At 37.0% G+C, this 13645-nt stretch overlaps 1 protein-coding gene across 3 annotated transcripts in view; it reads left to right on the forward strand.

The window, feature by feature from the left end:
- Positions 1-10576, forward strand: part of DNTT (DNA nucleotidylexotransferase) — a 169417-nt gene extending 158841 nt beyond the window's left edge. For all 3 annotated transcript variants that reach the window (XM_064514068.1, XM_064514067.1, XM_026094160.2), the window contains one exon: positions 9312-10576. In XM_064514068.1, the coding sequence (XP_064370138.1) occupies positions 9312-9398 (87 nt within the window). In that variant the 3' untranslated portion in view covers positions 9399-10576. The remainder of the gene's footprint in view (positions 1-9311) is intronic.
- The last annotated feature ends 3069 nt before the right edge of the window (positions 10577-13645 follow it).

Consider the following 13645-nt stretch of genomic DNA (forward strand, 5'->3'; position numbering starts at 1 on the left):
TTGTAGCTGGATTAGGAACTGATTAAAGCAGGCATGGTAATGTGACTATTACTACAGAAAATACCAGTTAAACATGAAATTTACATTTGGAGCATAATAAAATGTCAGAGGCACTTCAGATTATTTGCTGCTGAAAGCCGTTATGATATCATCAAAGAGAAAGTGCACAGCGCATACACAGTGCTGTGGCATATTACTATTGAACTTGATGAAATACTTCACATTGCTAGCACAATTAGTACTTCAGGATTTATAGTCTGTAATTATCATGAAATTGTTTGTACTGTTGATAGTCTCATTCATAAACATAGCATAAATGTTTAGCAAAATGTCGAATTACAAGCAAAGTGAAAATCGCCAACACCCAGTCTCAAAACAAAACCTCTCCAAAAACAAACAAGAAAAGGTTGGGAAAAAAGACGGAAGGAAAAACACCTGACGGTTGTTAGTTGTATTGCTTAGGGAGGTAATGGAAGATGCTCAGATATTACAGTAATCAACAAAATGTAAAAAATGTGTTGATCATAATGAAGATAAATACTATTCCGAGTAAAAGACATTAATATGTAATTATTGACTAATTTCTTAGGGCTTGATTCTGTCTCCTTTTCTCATCATGCAGTACCTTATTGTGAGAATATTGTCTCACTGACTACTGATGGAATAAAATGTTGTCCCTCAGGCTGGCTACTAGTATGAATATCAGGACCAGTGAGAATTTTGTTTTTTCCATGTTACTTTCTGACAAAGGTCATACTACACAACATAATCACTGAATACATTGATTCTAAACCCCTTCTGTAATGACAGAATTGTGCGCATTTTTCTCTGGAAATGGCTTTGCTTAGGTTTTTTCCTTTTCTTGCTGTCACCCTCCATAATTGGAAAATCATTCAGCTAGCTTAGCTTACTGATTACAGTGATCCTTGTTACCATTCTGTCTAGCTTAATGAGTCAGCTAACGATTTCAAAGATGTAGCCACCATTTTATGGATTGATGGTACACTGTATTCCCATACTTTCATTGTAGATTGAAGGCGCTCAGCCTCATATTGCTCAGTGCATTGCAGGAATTTATGGATCTGCTGTAACTCTTTCTCTACAGTTGCTTTACATAATTCTGGGGCTGTAACCGGAGTAAAACTGTAAAGGTATTTGCTAAACTGAAGCTCTGAGCAGATTTGTTTTCCACCGAAGAAGTACAACCTTTTCTCTTGTGAAGTTAACAGTAGCATAGAAAAGGAAGAGAAAATAGGTGGCTATCTGCACGCTGTTTGCAAAGTATGCCTTCATTTCAGGTAAAATCTGTCAGTAAAGTGGGAGTAGAGCTGGTGGTGATGCTGAATGTAGGCTGCAGAGCCTACAGAGCACGGTGGACTTGCGTGGCAGAAGGAGATGCTCATGCAGGGGCATCACCCTTTCGTGCAAGTGCGTCAATACATAGAACTTGAGCTGGCTCACATCAATCTGCTGAAAGAAAATACACTCATAGACCCTGTGGGCAAACAGCCATATCTCCAAATTCTGCCAATGAAGCCAAGAATTTTTAAGGTGTTGACGGCAGGACTGGGTTCCTGTCAGTTATTTCTGTAAAAATTTGTATATAGTACCATAAGAATTTTTGGGGGCATAGAAAATAAAATCACAGTTCCTGTCCTCATTAGGGTGGTACTCAATGATTCAAATTATACGTGGCAGGGTGTAGAAAACAGCATGGAGCTGGATAGTCAGAGAAGATTTGAAAGAAATATGCTTGAGAGAAGCTAGCTTCCACTTACACCTGTTGTATTATAGATCATACTAACCAAGTAATATTCCTCACCTTTAAGCTAGGAAATTCAAATACAGGTGCAAGCACATGGTAACAACCTGAACAAAATGGTTTTTTTCTTTGAAATATGTTCCTTCTCATGCTGCAGAGAGTTTTTATGTATTTTCTCATAGATATCTTTAAACTGTGTGGATAGTATCTTTCAGGGCTGCTGGCTGGCCCAGTCAGCCATGCACAAGCTTCGTCTGCAAGTGATTACTGCTGCAATGAGCAGGAAGCGATTGCTTTTGATAACGGGCAAGGTGGAGTGCATAGGGAATCTCTTTTTGCTAGTAAACTACTTTTGAACAGAAAGTGATTGAAATACTGTAAAATTGCAACATCTTTCCTCACCTTCCCCCCCCCCCCCCCCGGGAGCTATTTTTGCTGAGTCAGTTAGCAGTTTGCGGAAACCCATTCTCGCAGAAATCCATTAAGATGAAACAAAAATTGGTTACCTTTTTTTTCATTCAATCTGTTTCAGGACTTTATTAAGATTTGAAAAAGTTTAGCTAGATATTGCTTCACCGCATCTTCTCTTCCTAATGATTTCTGTTCCAGGCAACCTTTCATTCTTGCTTTTTGGCTGGTGGTTGGAGTAAATTTGTTATGTTGCCTTGATACAGTACCAAAGGCTCCCCTGGACAGGCAGGTGCGATTAAAGTTGTTAGCAAGCTGGCAATGCTCTAGCCAGTCTTCAGTGTTCCCATTCTCAACTTCAGTGTTTTTTGTTAGGACACTGATTTATTCCACATAAGGACTTGTGCTTCGGTTCAAACAGCAGCACGGCTTTTATATGAGAATTGTAGGTCGCGATATATTGATTATGATTACATATATATATTAACTAAATGATTACATTTACAGCTATTTATATTTTTTCATGGGGTTCAGATGTTGTTTGAGCAAATAGCATCAGAGGAAAAGAGACTGTGAACAACTTCACAGCTTTGCACTTTTAATGTAATAAACCTCTGTCAGTACGCTCTGTAAGCTGCAGGTCTCTGACGGTATGAGTGCACTGCTCCACCGAATGCACTGGCCTTTCATATCTAAAGATGTGGTTTCATATCTTGGAAGATACTGCAAGCAACATAAGTAGCATCATCTCTGCATTAGTCCTAACTAGTTATTTAAAAAAGTCTTTAATTGACTGCCCATCACTGAGCACTTCACTGAAGTGAGAAATAGATGTGTAAGATACATTTAAGATGCGTTGTGGTATCTTTAACTGTGGTTTGTTAAGCAAGTGCTGCTGTTACCAGCTTTCATCTAGAACTGACTTTACCCACAAAACTGATTTTTAAAATGGACTGTGTCCAAGCACAGTGGACAGTTAAGTTCCAGGTTTTCAAATGACAGTCGGTCCTCTTTTTTTTCCTTTGTTTATTTGTCATTGTCATGCTTACTGCCCCTGTGATAATTCCAGACATGTAAAGTGATGGGGGCTTAGCCTGTTTGGTATTTATCATTCAGTATACTGAAAATATTACAAATCATTATGCTGCCACTTCTATCTCCATTTTAATAATTTAAAAATGAGAAGCAAATAGTAAGGTAATTAAGCTAATGCAGATAGATGTCATATGCCACACTCCACATAAAAAAAATAGTGAGGGCAGACCAAATTTAAATGAGAAAATCACTAACTATCCTATGTAAGACTTTGCCATTTTAAAGCATGCAACATTATTGGGATACAAAGGAAAGGTTAGACTGAATGTGTATGTTAATGGCATTCCCAAAAACTTGTCCAGAGGCCACGCCTTATCAAACACTGCCTTTCTACTTTGTTAAGAAAATATTGTTGGCAATACTCTGTGTTTCTACCACTCCCATTTTATTTGATGAAACAGTATGTCAGAAAGAGTCCAGAGGGACCTTAATGATTATGGCCTTCAGGGTCTCTTGCAAAAGAGGGAGGTTTACCTCCTCCACGATGTCATAGGTTTCCGAAGGATAATGAAATCCACTGGGGTATGACTGCATTCTTTCTGAATTACTGCTGTACAGCAACGAAGAAGTTCGTACTATGAAAATGGTATGAAAAATGGAAGGAAATTCTTTGGTCTTTGAAAGGGCTTGATTTTGCTATGCTTTATTCAAGAATGAACTCTCAAATAATATACATATGTATGTATGTATATATGTGTGTGTGTGTGCGTGTGTATAAAAAAAATGAGTTAGGCCATCAATGATATAGGAAACTTCATAGCTAGAGCTAGCTTCTTGGCTAATACAAAGGATGACAAGGATTTAAATAAAGAATTGAATCACTGAAGTTTCCACCATGTGTCTCACCTTCAAAAGTGAGGAATGAACACAAAAGTGAGGAATGAACACATAATACTTTGTACATACCAACTTCCAGGAGTTTGCATTCTAGCAGATGCTGGTTCAGAAGCACTAAATCCACTTTCATCAGTGATATTGCCTATGCGGTCAACCTGGCTATTATTTTGGGGTACCTGCTTTCAAAGGCTAACTTCCAAAGTTCATCTTGAGGTTGGGAAAAATAGGTAATAAAATGCTACAGTAACAGGCTGAGAGTTATTTATACTATTAGCCAGTTATAATAGATTACTCAATTTGGTATTTTGCAATATACTATTATTACCAAGCTGTTTGGTAATAATGGTAGAGTATCAGTCTGTGTGGAATCTGATTAAAAGTGTGCCTTTCCAGAATGGTGAGTTAATATTGAGGAAGAGCATGAGTAGGCCTGGTTTCAGGAGCATACACAAACCTGGCAGAGCAGTTACTGGCAGAGTCAGTGAATTCAACAGCTTCTGTGTCTCCTGAGTAAGCAAGCTCAGCAGAGCAGTCTCTTGGTTGGTGCAGTGTCAGGAGGCTGATATTTTTCCTTCCCAAGCAAGCAGTGGAAAGGAAGATGGATGGCCACAATAGAGGCGAGTGTGGGCTGAGTGTGCAAGCTGTAAAATTTCATTTTAACCGCTTAAAGAATTTATCTAGGTTCAGTGAAAGTGAAGGTACAGGTTGTTCAATAAAGTAGAACAGTGTGTATCTAGTGGCCTCAATTTTCATAGACCAGCAGGATCCTGTGTGTTTCATGTGAAAATCAAGAATTTCTACACAGAAATTTCCAGTAATCTCAGATTTTTGGGGATATCTTTTCTTCTGTGTCTTTATAGGACAAATTGCTAACTACATTTTAAGGGTGTATTAGTGTTTTTTCCTGTCTTGCTATGTAGGTTTAACCTATGTAGGTTAAAGAGACGCTCTCAATATGGAAGAAGGGAAGAGGTTCAGGGTGTTCCTTGGTGCTTTCAACTTTTTATATTATTTAAATGATATCTACACAAAATCAGTAAAATCAGTATTTGGCCCTCAAAAGAAAGATGCACTGTTGGCCTATCCTGATCTATGTGTCTAAAAGAAGAAATCTACTCTCTTGATTAATAGTTTTGTTTAGCTGGTTCACTGTATTAAAATGTGAAATGAAACCAAATGACAATAAAAGCAGTACAACAGCTGTTTGAACTCTGGCAGTGCTAGTTATGAAATCTTCACGTAGTGCTAGCTCTGTGTCTTCGCTCTCTGGCTCTTTTTTATCAAAAATATTATTGATCATTAATGCCAAAATGAAAAATAAGAAGTAGCGGTTCACATAAGAAAACATTTGGATGGCAGCTATTCTACATTGTGTAGTTAATGGTCATGTTTACAACCATAAATATGATATTTACATCCATTGAAATAACAGAATTCATTAAGTGGGATAAGAGCAGAGTGATACCAGCTGCTCCAGAGTATTTTTGTGTAAGTTTGATTGATGTTGATTGGGCATGTCTTGGCTCTGTTGAATATCAGTAAGAAGCTGCAAAAATTTCACAACTGGGCAGACAGTTCATTATTTACTTCTTCTCCTGAGCAAAAAGGAAAAAGAAGAGAAAAAGGAAGAAAGAACAGTACTGAGAGCAATAATCAAATTTGCATCACTGTATAAGCTCTGCATAGATTGACAAAGAGGCAAAACAATAAGTTATGATTAACATTAATAACACTTATATTACTAAAGCTGTTGGCAGATATCAACTAGAGATTCATTCAGAAACATGGCTTATAGCTACCAAGAATGGTATTCAGCATCAGCTACTCTGTATTAGAAATTTTTCCTGTCAAGCAAATGAAATGAGTTTTGCTTGCAGAAAAATACAAAGTGACAGAACAAAAAATATGGGATGTAATTTAGAGTCCCAGGGATATGAAGTGCTTCTATTAAACAGAATCTATACCATATGTCTACAAGTGTAAGATCTTTTTTCCTGTTTTACTTTTTTGCAATAATTTATGTATGGATTGCCCTCCCTTCTTCATAGAGATAGTTTAAAAAAAAAAAAAACTAAAATCCAAGTCCTGTCCTCCCAGGACGTGCTCTAGGCAAGAAATATGTCTGGTAAAGCTACCTGAAGGGCAGTGTTCAATCTTTTCTTTCTTTCTTTCTTTTTCTTTTTTCTTTTTTTTTTACCCTGTTCAGTTCTTCTATTCTACCATTTTTCTGGTCCTTTCTATATGAAAAAGGATCAATTTTTCCCCTACCGAGTCTCTTCTGTAGGTACTTTTTATTCTAGAATTTGCCATTCAAACTTCCTAGAGAAAAGAACGTAATTTATTTATGTTTTAAAAGCAATTTTTACTATTACAGGCAAAATTTTGAACCAGAAATTCATTATGGCTGTATGATTATTTTCAGCTTTCCATGCTCTAGCAATACTTGGTAGGCTAAATATTTATACACTGAGAACTTCATGCAGGAGGATAAAATATCTTAAAAAGAAAGGAGCCTGCTTTTACTCTACAGGTGTCAAAGCAAAAAGCCACATCATGTTTGTCCTGATTTGTTTAAAAAAAAAAAAAAAATCCCTGAAACAATGCGCCAAATTTTTCCCTCAAATTTCTGATATGGCATGTTTGCATATGGAAATTATCTTACAAAAGCAGAGTTCATTATGGAAAAGTGGAAACAACTTCATATAGCTTGTTAAGCACTTTTACTACGCACTGTAGTGAAAAATGTCTAATCCATGTGGTGCGTATTACTGCTTGAAATCAATGCCTTTATAGTAGGTCTTAATGCAATGCCATTGACCACAGTGTGAAAGACTTCGTTTCAGTGGGGGGGGGGGGGGGGGGTTTGGCCCCTGGTGGAGTACAATTGATACACAACAGCGCTAAATCCCTATTATTTCACTATATGGAAATAATTTTCTAAGAAATAGAAAAGACTTAGTAACTTAGGATGGATTCAAGAGGATATCAGCCAGAATTGCTCTTAAATACTTATTTATCTGGATGGGAACTTGGAAAGAGCAGAATTGGTACCTCGTATCATATCCTCCCAAGCTCAACAGAGCTTCAAAGTCTTCTAGCTCAATTCACTCAGGAGCATCTGACCTCTACCATTCAACTTTGCTTTCTAGTCTTCTAGCCTTTCTAGCACAATTAATCTGGCTTTCATTCTGCCTTGTGACACTGAAAAATGGCTGTTAGGAAAGCTGCCAGCTTGACTACCTTGGCTATTGGAATAATCAGCATCAATGAAAGATGCTGAACTCTGCCTTTACAGCAGAGTTGGATTTAGACCTTCATTTTGAATACTCCTACAGTGAAGCGGAAACAGGTTTCTGATTTGGTTGAACCCTTGATAAAGTTTGAATTCAGCTGACTGAGAGTCATGTTTCACTTTGGGAGTTCAAATCTTCATTATGCCCAGGCAAAACTGTAGGTCCCGACAGGACTGAGATATGGAAATCATGGGGCTGATGGAGAATATCAATAAGCCAGTGGGTCCAAAATGGTGAGGCAGATTTCACTCATGATGCCCAAGTATATTTCAAGGGCAGAATGAGGCTATCCTGAGGTCAGTGGTTTTGCTTAATCTTTTTGGCTTATTGTTCTTTTCCGCTTTCCTTCCATTGTGGCAGCAGTTTAGACAGCACTATGTAACCTGCACACTCCCTGATGCCCTGTAACTTGGCCAAGCTGCATCACCAAGTCTTTCCTACCAGTGTTGATACTCTTCTCTGGTGACTAATTAGGAGGTTTGACAGGGAATTTGAAAGGAGAAAGAGAGAAGCAGCAGCAACCAGAAGCAGAGTCTGTCTGTTCCAGTAATCTGCTGTCTCCCCTGCCCACTGCTTACCAAGACCCTTGAGTTGTGGAGTCACAGTGGGAGTAAGAAACAGAGAAGCACCATCCAGGTCAGGGAGTGAAGGAGGGCAAGAAGGAGAGCACAGAGAGGAGAAAGAAGGAAAGACTGGTAATTTGCAGTGCCAGAACTTGTTTCGCCGTACCATGGGCTTGCTCTGATCTAGTTCTGGACTCCTCTTGCTGTCCACTCCCAGGGGTATTCAGGACAGCATAGTCCTCCTGGAGGCAGTGCTCAGCAGCCAAGAAAGCAGTGGTGGCAGCATAGGTGTGCCCTAGACTGTACAGGAGCCAGAGATTCTCCAGACTCAGGGGGATTCATCAGTGGGTAATTCTCCAGTCAGCTTCTCCTCTCTCACAGCAGAAAGTAAATCTAGAAGATTATGAAACCTAACTCTGAAGTTTTGGTGATCCTGGAGCTTGAGGTTGTTCAGAACTGGACAACAGTTGAGACTTATCTTCAAACAATTCAGGAGTTGCTGAAACTTCAGTATCATTATTCAACAGAAATTATTTCTTTCTTCCTTCCAAACTCCTCCAAATAGTGAGGTTCATCCTATTTTAATGTTTATCTACCCTACCAGCTTTTAAAATCGATGTTGTACTTCAGCGATGAAAGGAATGTACAAGGAAATGTACTCTTCTATATCAGTTGTCTTAATGAAGGTAGGGCTTCTCTGTGGTTCCTGTACAAGAATGCTATACTGTGTTATAAGGAGCCCAGATATGAAGAAATAAAACTGAATTTTACTATAAAAGATTTATTCAGGGTATGTGTGTAAAAAAAACAACTGTAGTTGCTGTTCTCTTGTTTGCAGCCTGCTTTTCTAGATGGAATATTTTGTCTTTTCAGATGAACCTTCTGTATTAGAAATTTGGAAAGGTTTGCCACTTTTAATGTTTAGTTACACATACCTAGTGTAACCGTGGAATCATCTTCAATGCATCTATAGAGAACATTACTATAGTAATTTATATAACACTGATGACCTAAGTCAAACTTTTTACCCTCATGGCAGGGAAATGTAGGTTTTACTTTAGTTCTTATACTTACGCACAGAGAATTGAAAAAGTAAATCAAAATAAAGAGTTGCAAATTAGTCACTAGTAGTGAAAGGATCAGCAGCATTAGAAGTATTTTTTAACTTGCTTTCACACTTCAAGGTCATCCTTGAGCATAGCGATGAAAAGAATGTATTCACTTGAGGATAGCATGGGTAGAACTGTCAAAAATTAACCCCTGTTTTAAACAGCAAAAACATCAATTGAAAGTTTCTTCTAAAATCCCTTATTGACTTTTTTTTTTTTTTTTTTTTTTTTAATTCTTTCACAGAGGATCTTTCTCAAAGCTGGAAGTGAGGAAGAAATCTTTGCACATCTTGGCTTGGATTATGTTGAACCATGGGAAAGGAATGCATAAAACAATTTGCCAGTGTACATTCATCAGTAGATAGGAATGATCTTTGTGCCTATCTCTCTGTCTGAATTGGAAATATATGCTACATGTATCTCTATGGCAACTAAAAAAATTTAAAAATATATTAGTTACAAGCCACTATACATGCTGACGTTCCTAGAAAAGAAGAGCTTAAATTCTTCAGAATCCTTTTCAGTTTTTTCAGTTTGAATCTCTGAAGTTTCTACATTGGAGTCACAAACTAGGGTAGAACTTGAAGATTATTTTCAGGGATAACTTCAAACTGGTGAGATTTTTTTTGCTTGTGATAGGAATTTTAAATTATCGTAAATAATACTTGCTTGTTAAAATACTGTCAGCTAAGACAATACTTAAATAATACAAGATATTTGGGATAAAATTCACAAAAATACTGAAATACATGCTTAACTTTAACCGAATTTCCTAAGTATTTTGCTGAATCCATATATAAAATTGCTACTGCATATAAGACTTAAAGATCTAGGAAGCAATTACTCTGGCATTCTCAGCAAGACGAGACTTCAGCTGTAGTATTTGTCTAGGTTGATGCACCATGCTACAAAAACTGCAAAGAAGTTGGAAAGAATTCTGAGAGAGTTAGAAAACATGACATCTGAAGGGATTTTGGAAAGAATAAGTGGAATAACTTAGTAGCAGTTTGCAACTGTGTGGAATTTTTTTTTATAAACTTGAGGTACTAATTTGGACTAAAGAAGATTCAGGTTGTGATGGTCTTTGATCAAAGATTTGAATCATGACCTACATCAAAACAACTGCTTTAACTGTGAGGCTGCCTGTGGTCAATGCTTTTAATTGTCTGTGCTCAAATTAGGTAACTGGAAATTTAGTTATTTATTAATAGCTAAACATGCATTGGAATGGGAAATTTAACTGAGACATTTGGCTGTTCTGGAATGGTATTTCCTCTTTTTGATCAGAAATTAATCTTGGATGTGAGACACTTTTTCTGATGAGAGTACTCCAGTGAGATGTTCTGGTTTCAGAAAATTTCCAAGTAGCTCTTGTGACAGCGATGATAATGACCAATTTGTAATACATTTATCCTTCAATGAACAAGGGCATTTATTGTTTTAATACATAGTTATTTACTGACCATTCATTTGTCATTTGTAGAATAAAGGTGATTGGGAATACCATGACTGGTCAACTAATTTTATTTCTTAAGTGACTGACCTTTTTTCCCTGTTAAGGCTGATTTCACATATTGGTGAGATAGGGGGAGAATGGCAGAATGACAAGGCCGTGCACAGCAATTATTACTGAGAGTAACGGCTTCCCATATTCAAACAATGGCAATTTTCACCTCAAGGTTCCATATATGTATAAGATATGCCAAGGTTTAGAAATACAGTGCTTAATTACAGGATAAATGACATTAAATAGGAAGTTCTGAGAAGCTGCTCCCCCAAAGTACTATTGCATTGTTTGTACAGTAAGTAATATAGTACAAGTATTAACAAAAGTTCCAGTGTACATTTTTACATGCAACTCCTCCTTTCTGGTTATTAAAATAGGTAGTAGCTGCATTTCTGTGAAATGAGTATGTTATCATGGATTTTGGACTCAGAACTATAAAAACCTTCTGAATATATCAGTGCATATCAAATTCTATATACTCAATGCCTAAATTTTGTAGGATACAGTTTATGCATCCTGCACTCTATCTCCTCTACTCTATGCATTAAAATATCCTCATTCAGTTTAGTGGAGTTATTCATCTGAGTAAAGTGTTACAGGATCAGGCCCAAAAGTGACTGTGGAAAAATGAAGGCTATTTCCAAACAAAGGGTCAGTTTGTGAAGTAAAGGTCTTGCACTGTTCAACACACACAACTATCTGGCTCACAGGTAATAGGGAGATTTCCAAAGTTTAGGAAAAAAACTGAAATGAAAGCTAAATAAGAATGGCTCTACCATGCTTACAGCAAGAAATTCATGCTATGCTATGAATCCATTCTATAATTTGTGGTAATCCTAATTTTATAGTACATGCAATTCAAATTCTAGAAATTAAGCATAATATGCTGCTGTTAGTATAAAAATAGGCAAGACTGTTTTTACAAATATAGTTACATGAAAATTTTGAAACCAAGAATATGATTTATTTTTTTACTCATTCTATTCAACTGGGGAATGGTTATTTAAAAGGACTGAATCGTAAGCCATTCTAAAACCTAATCCAGGGAAGTAGAAAAATGTGAGAACAGCATGGAATTTTATTCTTGCCTATGCCAATAAACTCATCCTTTTTAAGTACAGCTTTGCTAACTGAGCTGAAAATATAACACTATTTTCTAAATTGCTCTCACTAGAAAGCACTGGCATTGCTTCCTGCTTTATCATGCTGATACATGAAGCACCTTCTCTGTGTTTTGCATCAGGATGCTGACACTTAAGCAGCAATGTGATTTTTCAGTCTTAATGCAAGAGAACAAAAGCTATAGTACTTTATTTGAAAACACTTCTTACTTGGCCAACATTTATCAGAAATTATACATTCCAATTGTGCTGTTTCTGCACACTTCATACCACAAAAGAACTATTAAACATTCTGATTTCCATATAAAGAAATGTTTGAAATGTGTAACTTGCATCTTGCCTGCCTACGCATTACTTATAACTGTGCAACTCATGAGGGAGAAGATACCAAACAGAAGTTCTATCAGCTCCTTCAAGATTAGAAAAAAACAGCATATCAGTTTATTCTTTTCTTTCACTCTTTTTTCTAAACTTTCTTTAGAATATATTTTACTGAGAATGAAAAACTGGATTACTAACTGGACCATGAATGACCAAAAATTACGGTTATCATTAAGCAAGGATTTAGACAGGAGGTCAAATTAGATGATCAGGATGGTCTGATTCTGAAGATGGTAGCTTCTGTTATGAGCGCCTTTCCTGAAGAAACTACTGTCCCACATGCCACTGTGCGCAGGATCATCTCTGATAGCACTAGCCAAACTCACTGTAAGGGCAGAGTCAGGAAGCACAGGGGATGCTACTGGCAACAGCTACGCACAGGAATAAGGAAAATTCTATGACTCAAGAAAAAAATGTATGTACATTTTTCACCAGAGAAGAAACATAAGGTAATAAGAACATCCAAAAAGCATAAACTTTACAGTTTTTAGTAAATAAATTCTGAATGATAATTTGATGCTTCTCGCAACAATTAAATCCAATCCTACAGTGCTGTACAGTCTCAGCTCTGCAATGATTTCAGTGGTGGTAGTAGCAGTGTTAAGCAACTGGGACAATAATTAGAAAAGACAGAAGTCATATAGGAGAAATGGGATGGGAGAGGGTAAAGAAAATAAAACCTGTATCAATTGTACATATCCTGATCCATAAAAGTACTGAAATCTCCTTACAGTGTGGTGGAACTGTTGGAATTGATGGTAGTACTGCTTCTGAACTCGTGAAGCACAGGTGAGGCCTGGGGGACTGGAAAAGGGCAAACACCTGTAGAAAGAGCAGACTGGTGTTTGTGAAGGGAGGAGGGAAAGAGAGAATTTCGGATGAGTACACTTAATACCTATTATATTGCCAGAATGATTAATAGACTTTATTTTTTAAGCACCTGGAGGAAAATAAAATGATAAATTATAGGAAACATGGGTTCATCAGAAACAAATCAGACCAAACTAATACAGTTCTAAAGTCCCTGGAGGTTAATTTTTAAAATGTCTGTCCCTCCTCACCTGCTCCTACGCCAAGGCAATTTGGCAAGCAGTAAGAAGAGAAGGATCATTGGTTTTATAAGCATCTACATACTAACTCTCTAAAAATTGATCAGTGACTCCACACCCAGAAAAAACAGACGTAAAAGTTAAAATAATAAGAAAACCACTAAATTTCTTTCACAATTTGCAGTAATTTCTGATTGTCAAATACCCTGAATCATGTTTTCCAGTGACAAATATGGTATAATATGCATTGTGTGGGCAATGTGATATACCCCTAAAAAATCCCAAACCCAAATGTGAAATCACACTATTTCCAAACTCTTTTCTACAAATCCTTTAAAGCAAAAGCAATGTATTTAGATTGGTGGGTAATAATGTAGTTAATGTCATCAGTGAATCTAGGTGGTGTAACATGTTATGGGAAGAGCTTATTGTGTCTACACAACTCCACAGAATTGCAAATCTAGGCAACCTAAATATTGATGTGGCTGGCATTATAAACTCAAATCCACCCAAACTTTCT

Source organism: Dromaius novaehollandiae, chromosome 6 (genome assembly GCF_036370855.1).
Source record: "Dromaius novaehollandiae isolate bDroNov1 chromosome 6, bDroNov1.hap1, whole genome shotgun sequence".
In the NCBI taxonomy this organism is placed as follows: domain Eukaryota; kingdom Metazoa; phylum Chordata; class Aves; order Casuariiformes; family Dromaiidae; genus Dromaius; species Dromaius novaehollandiae.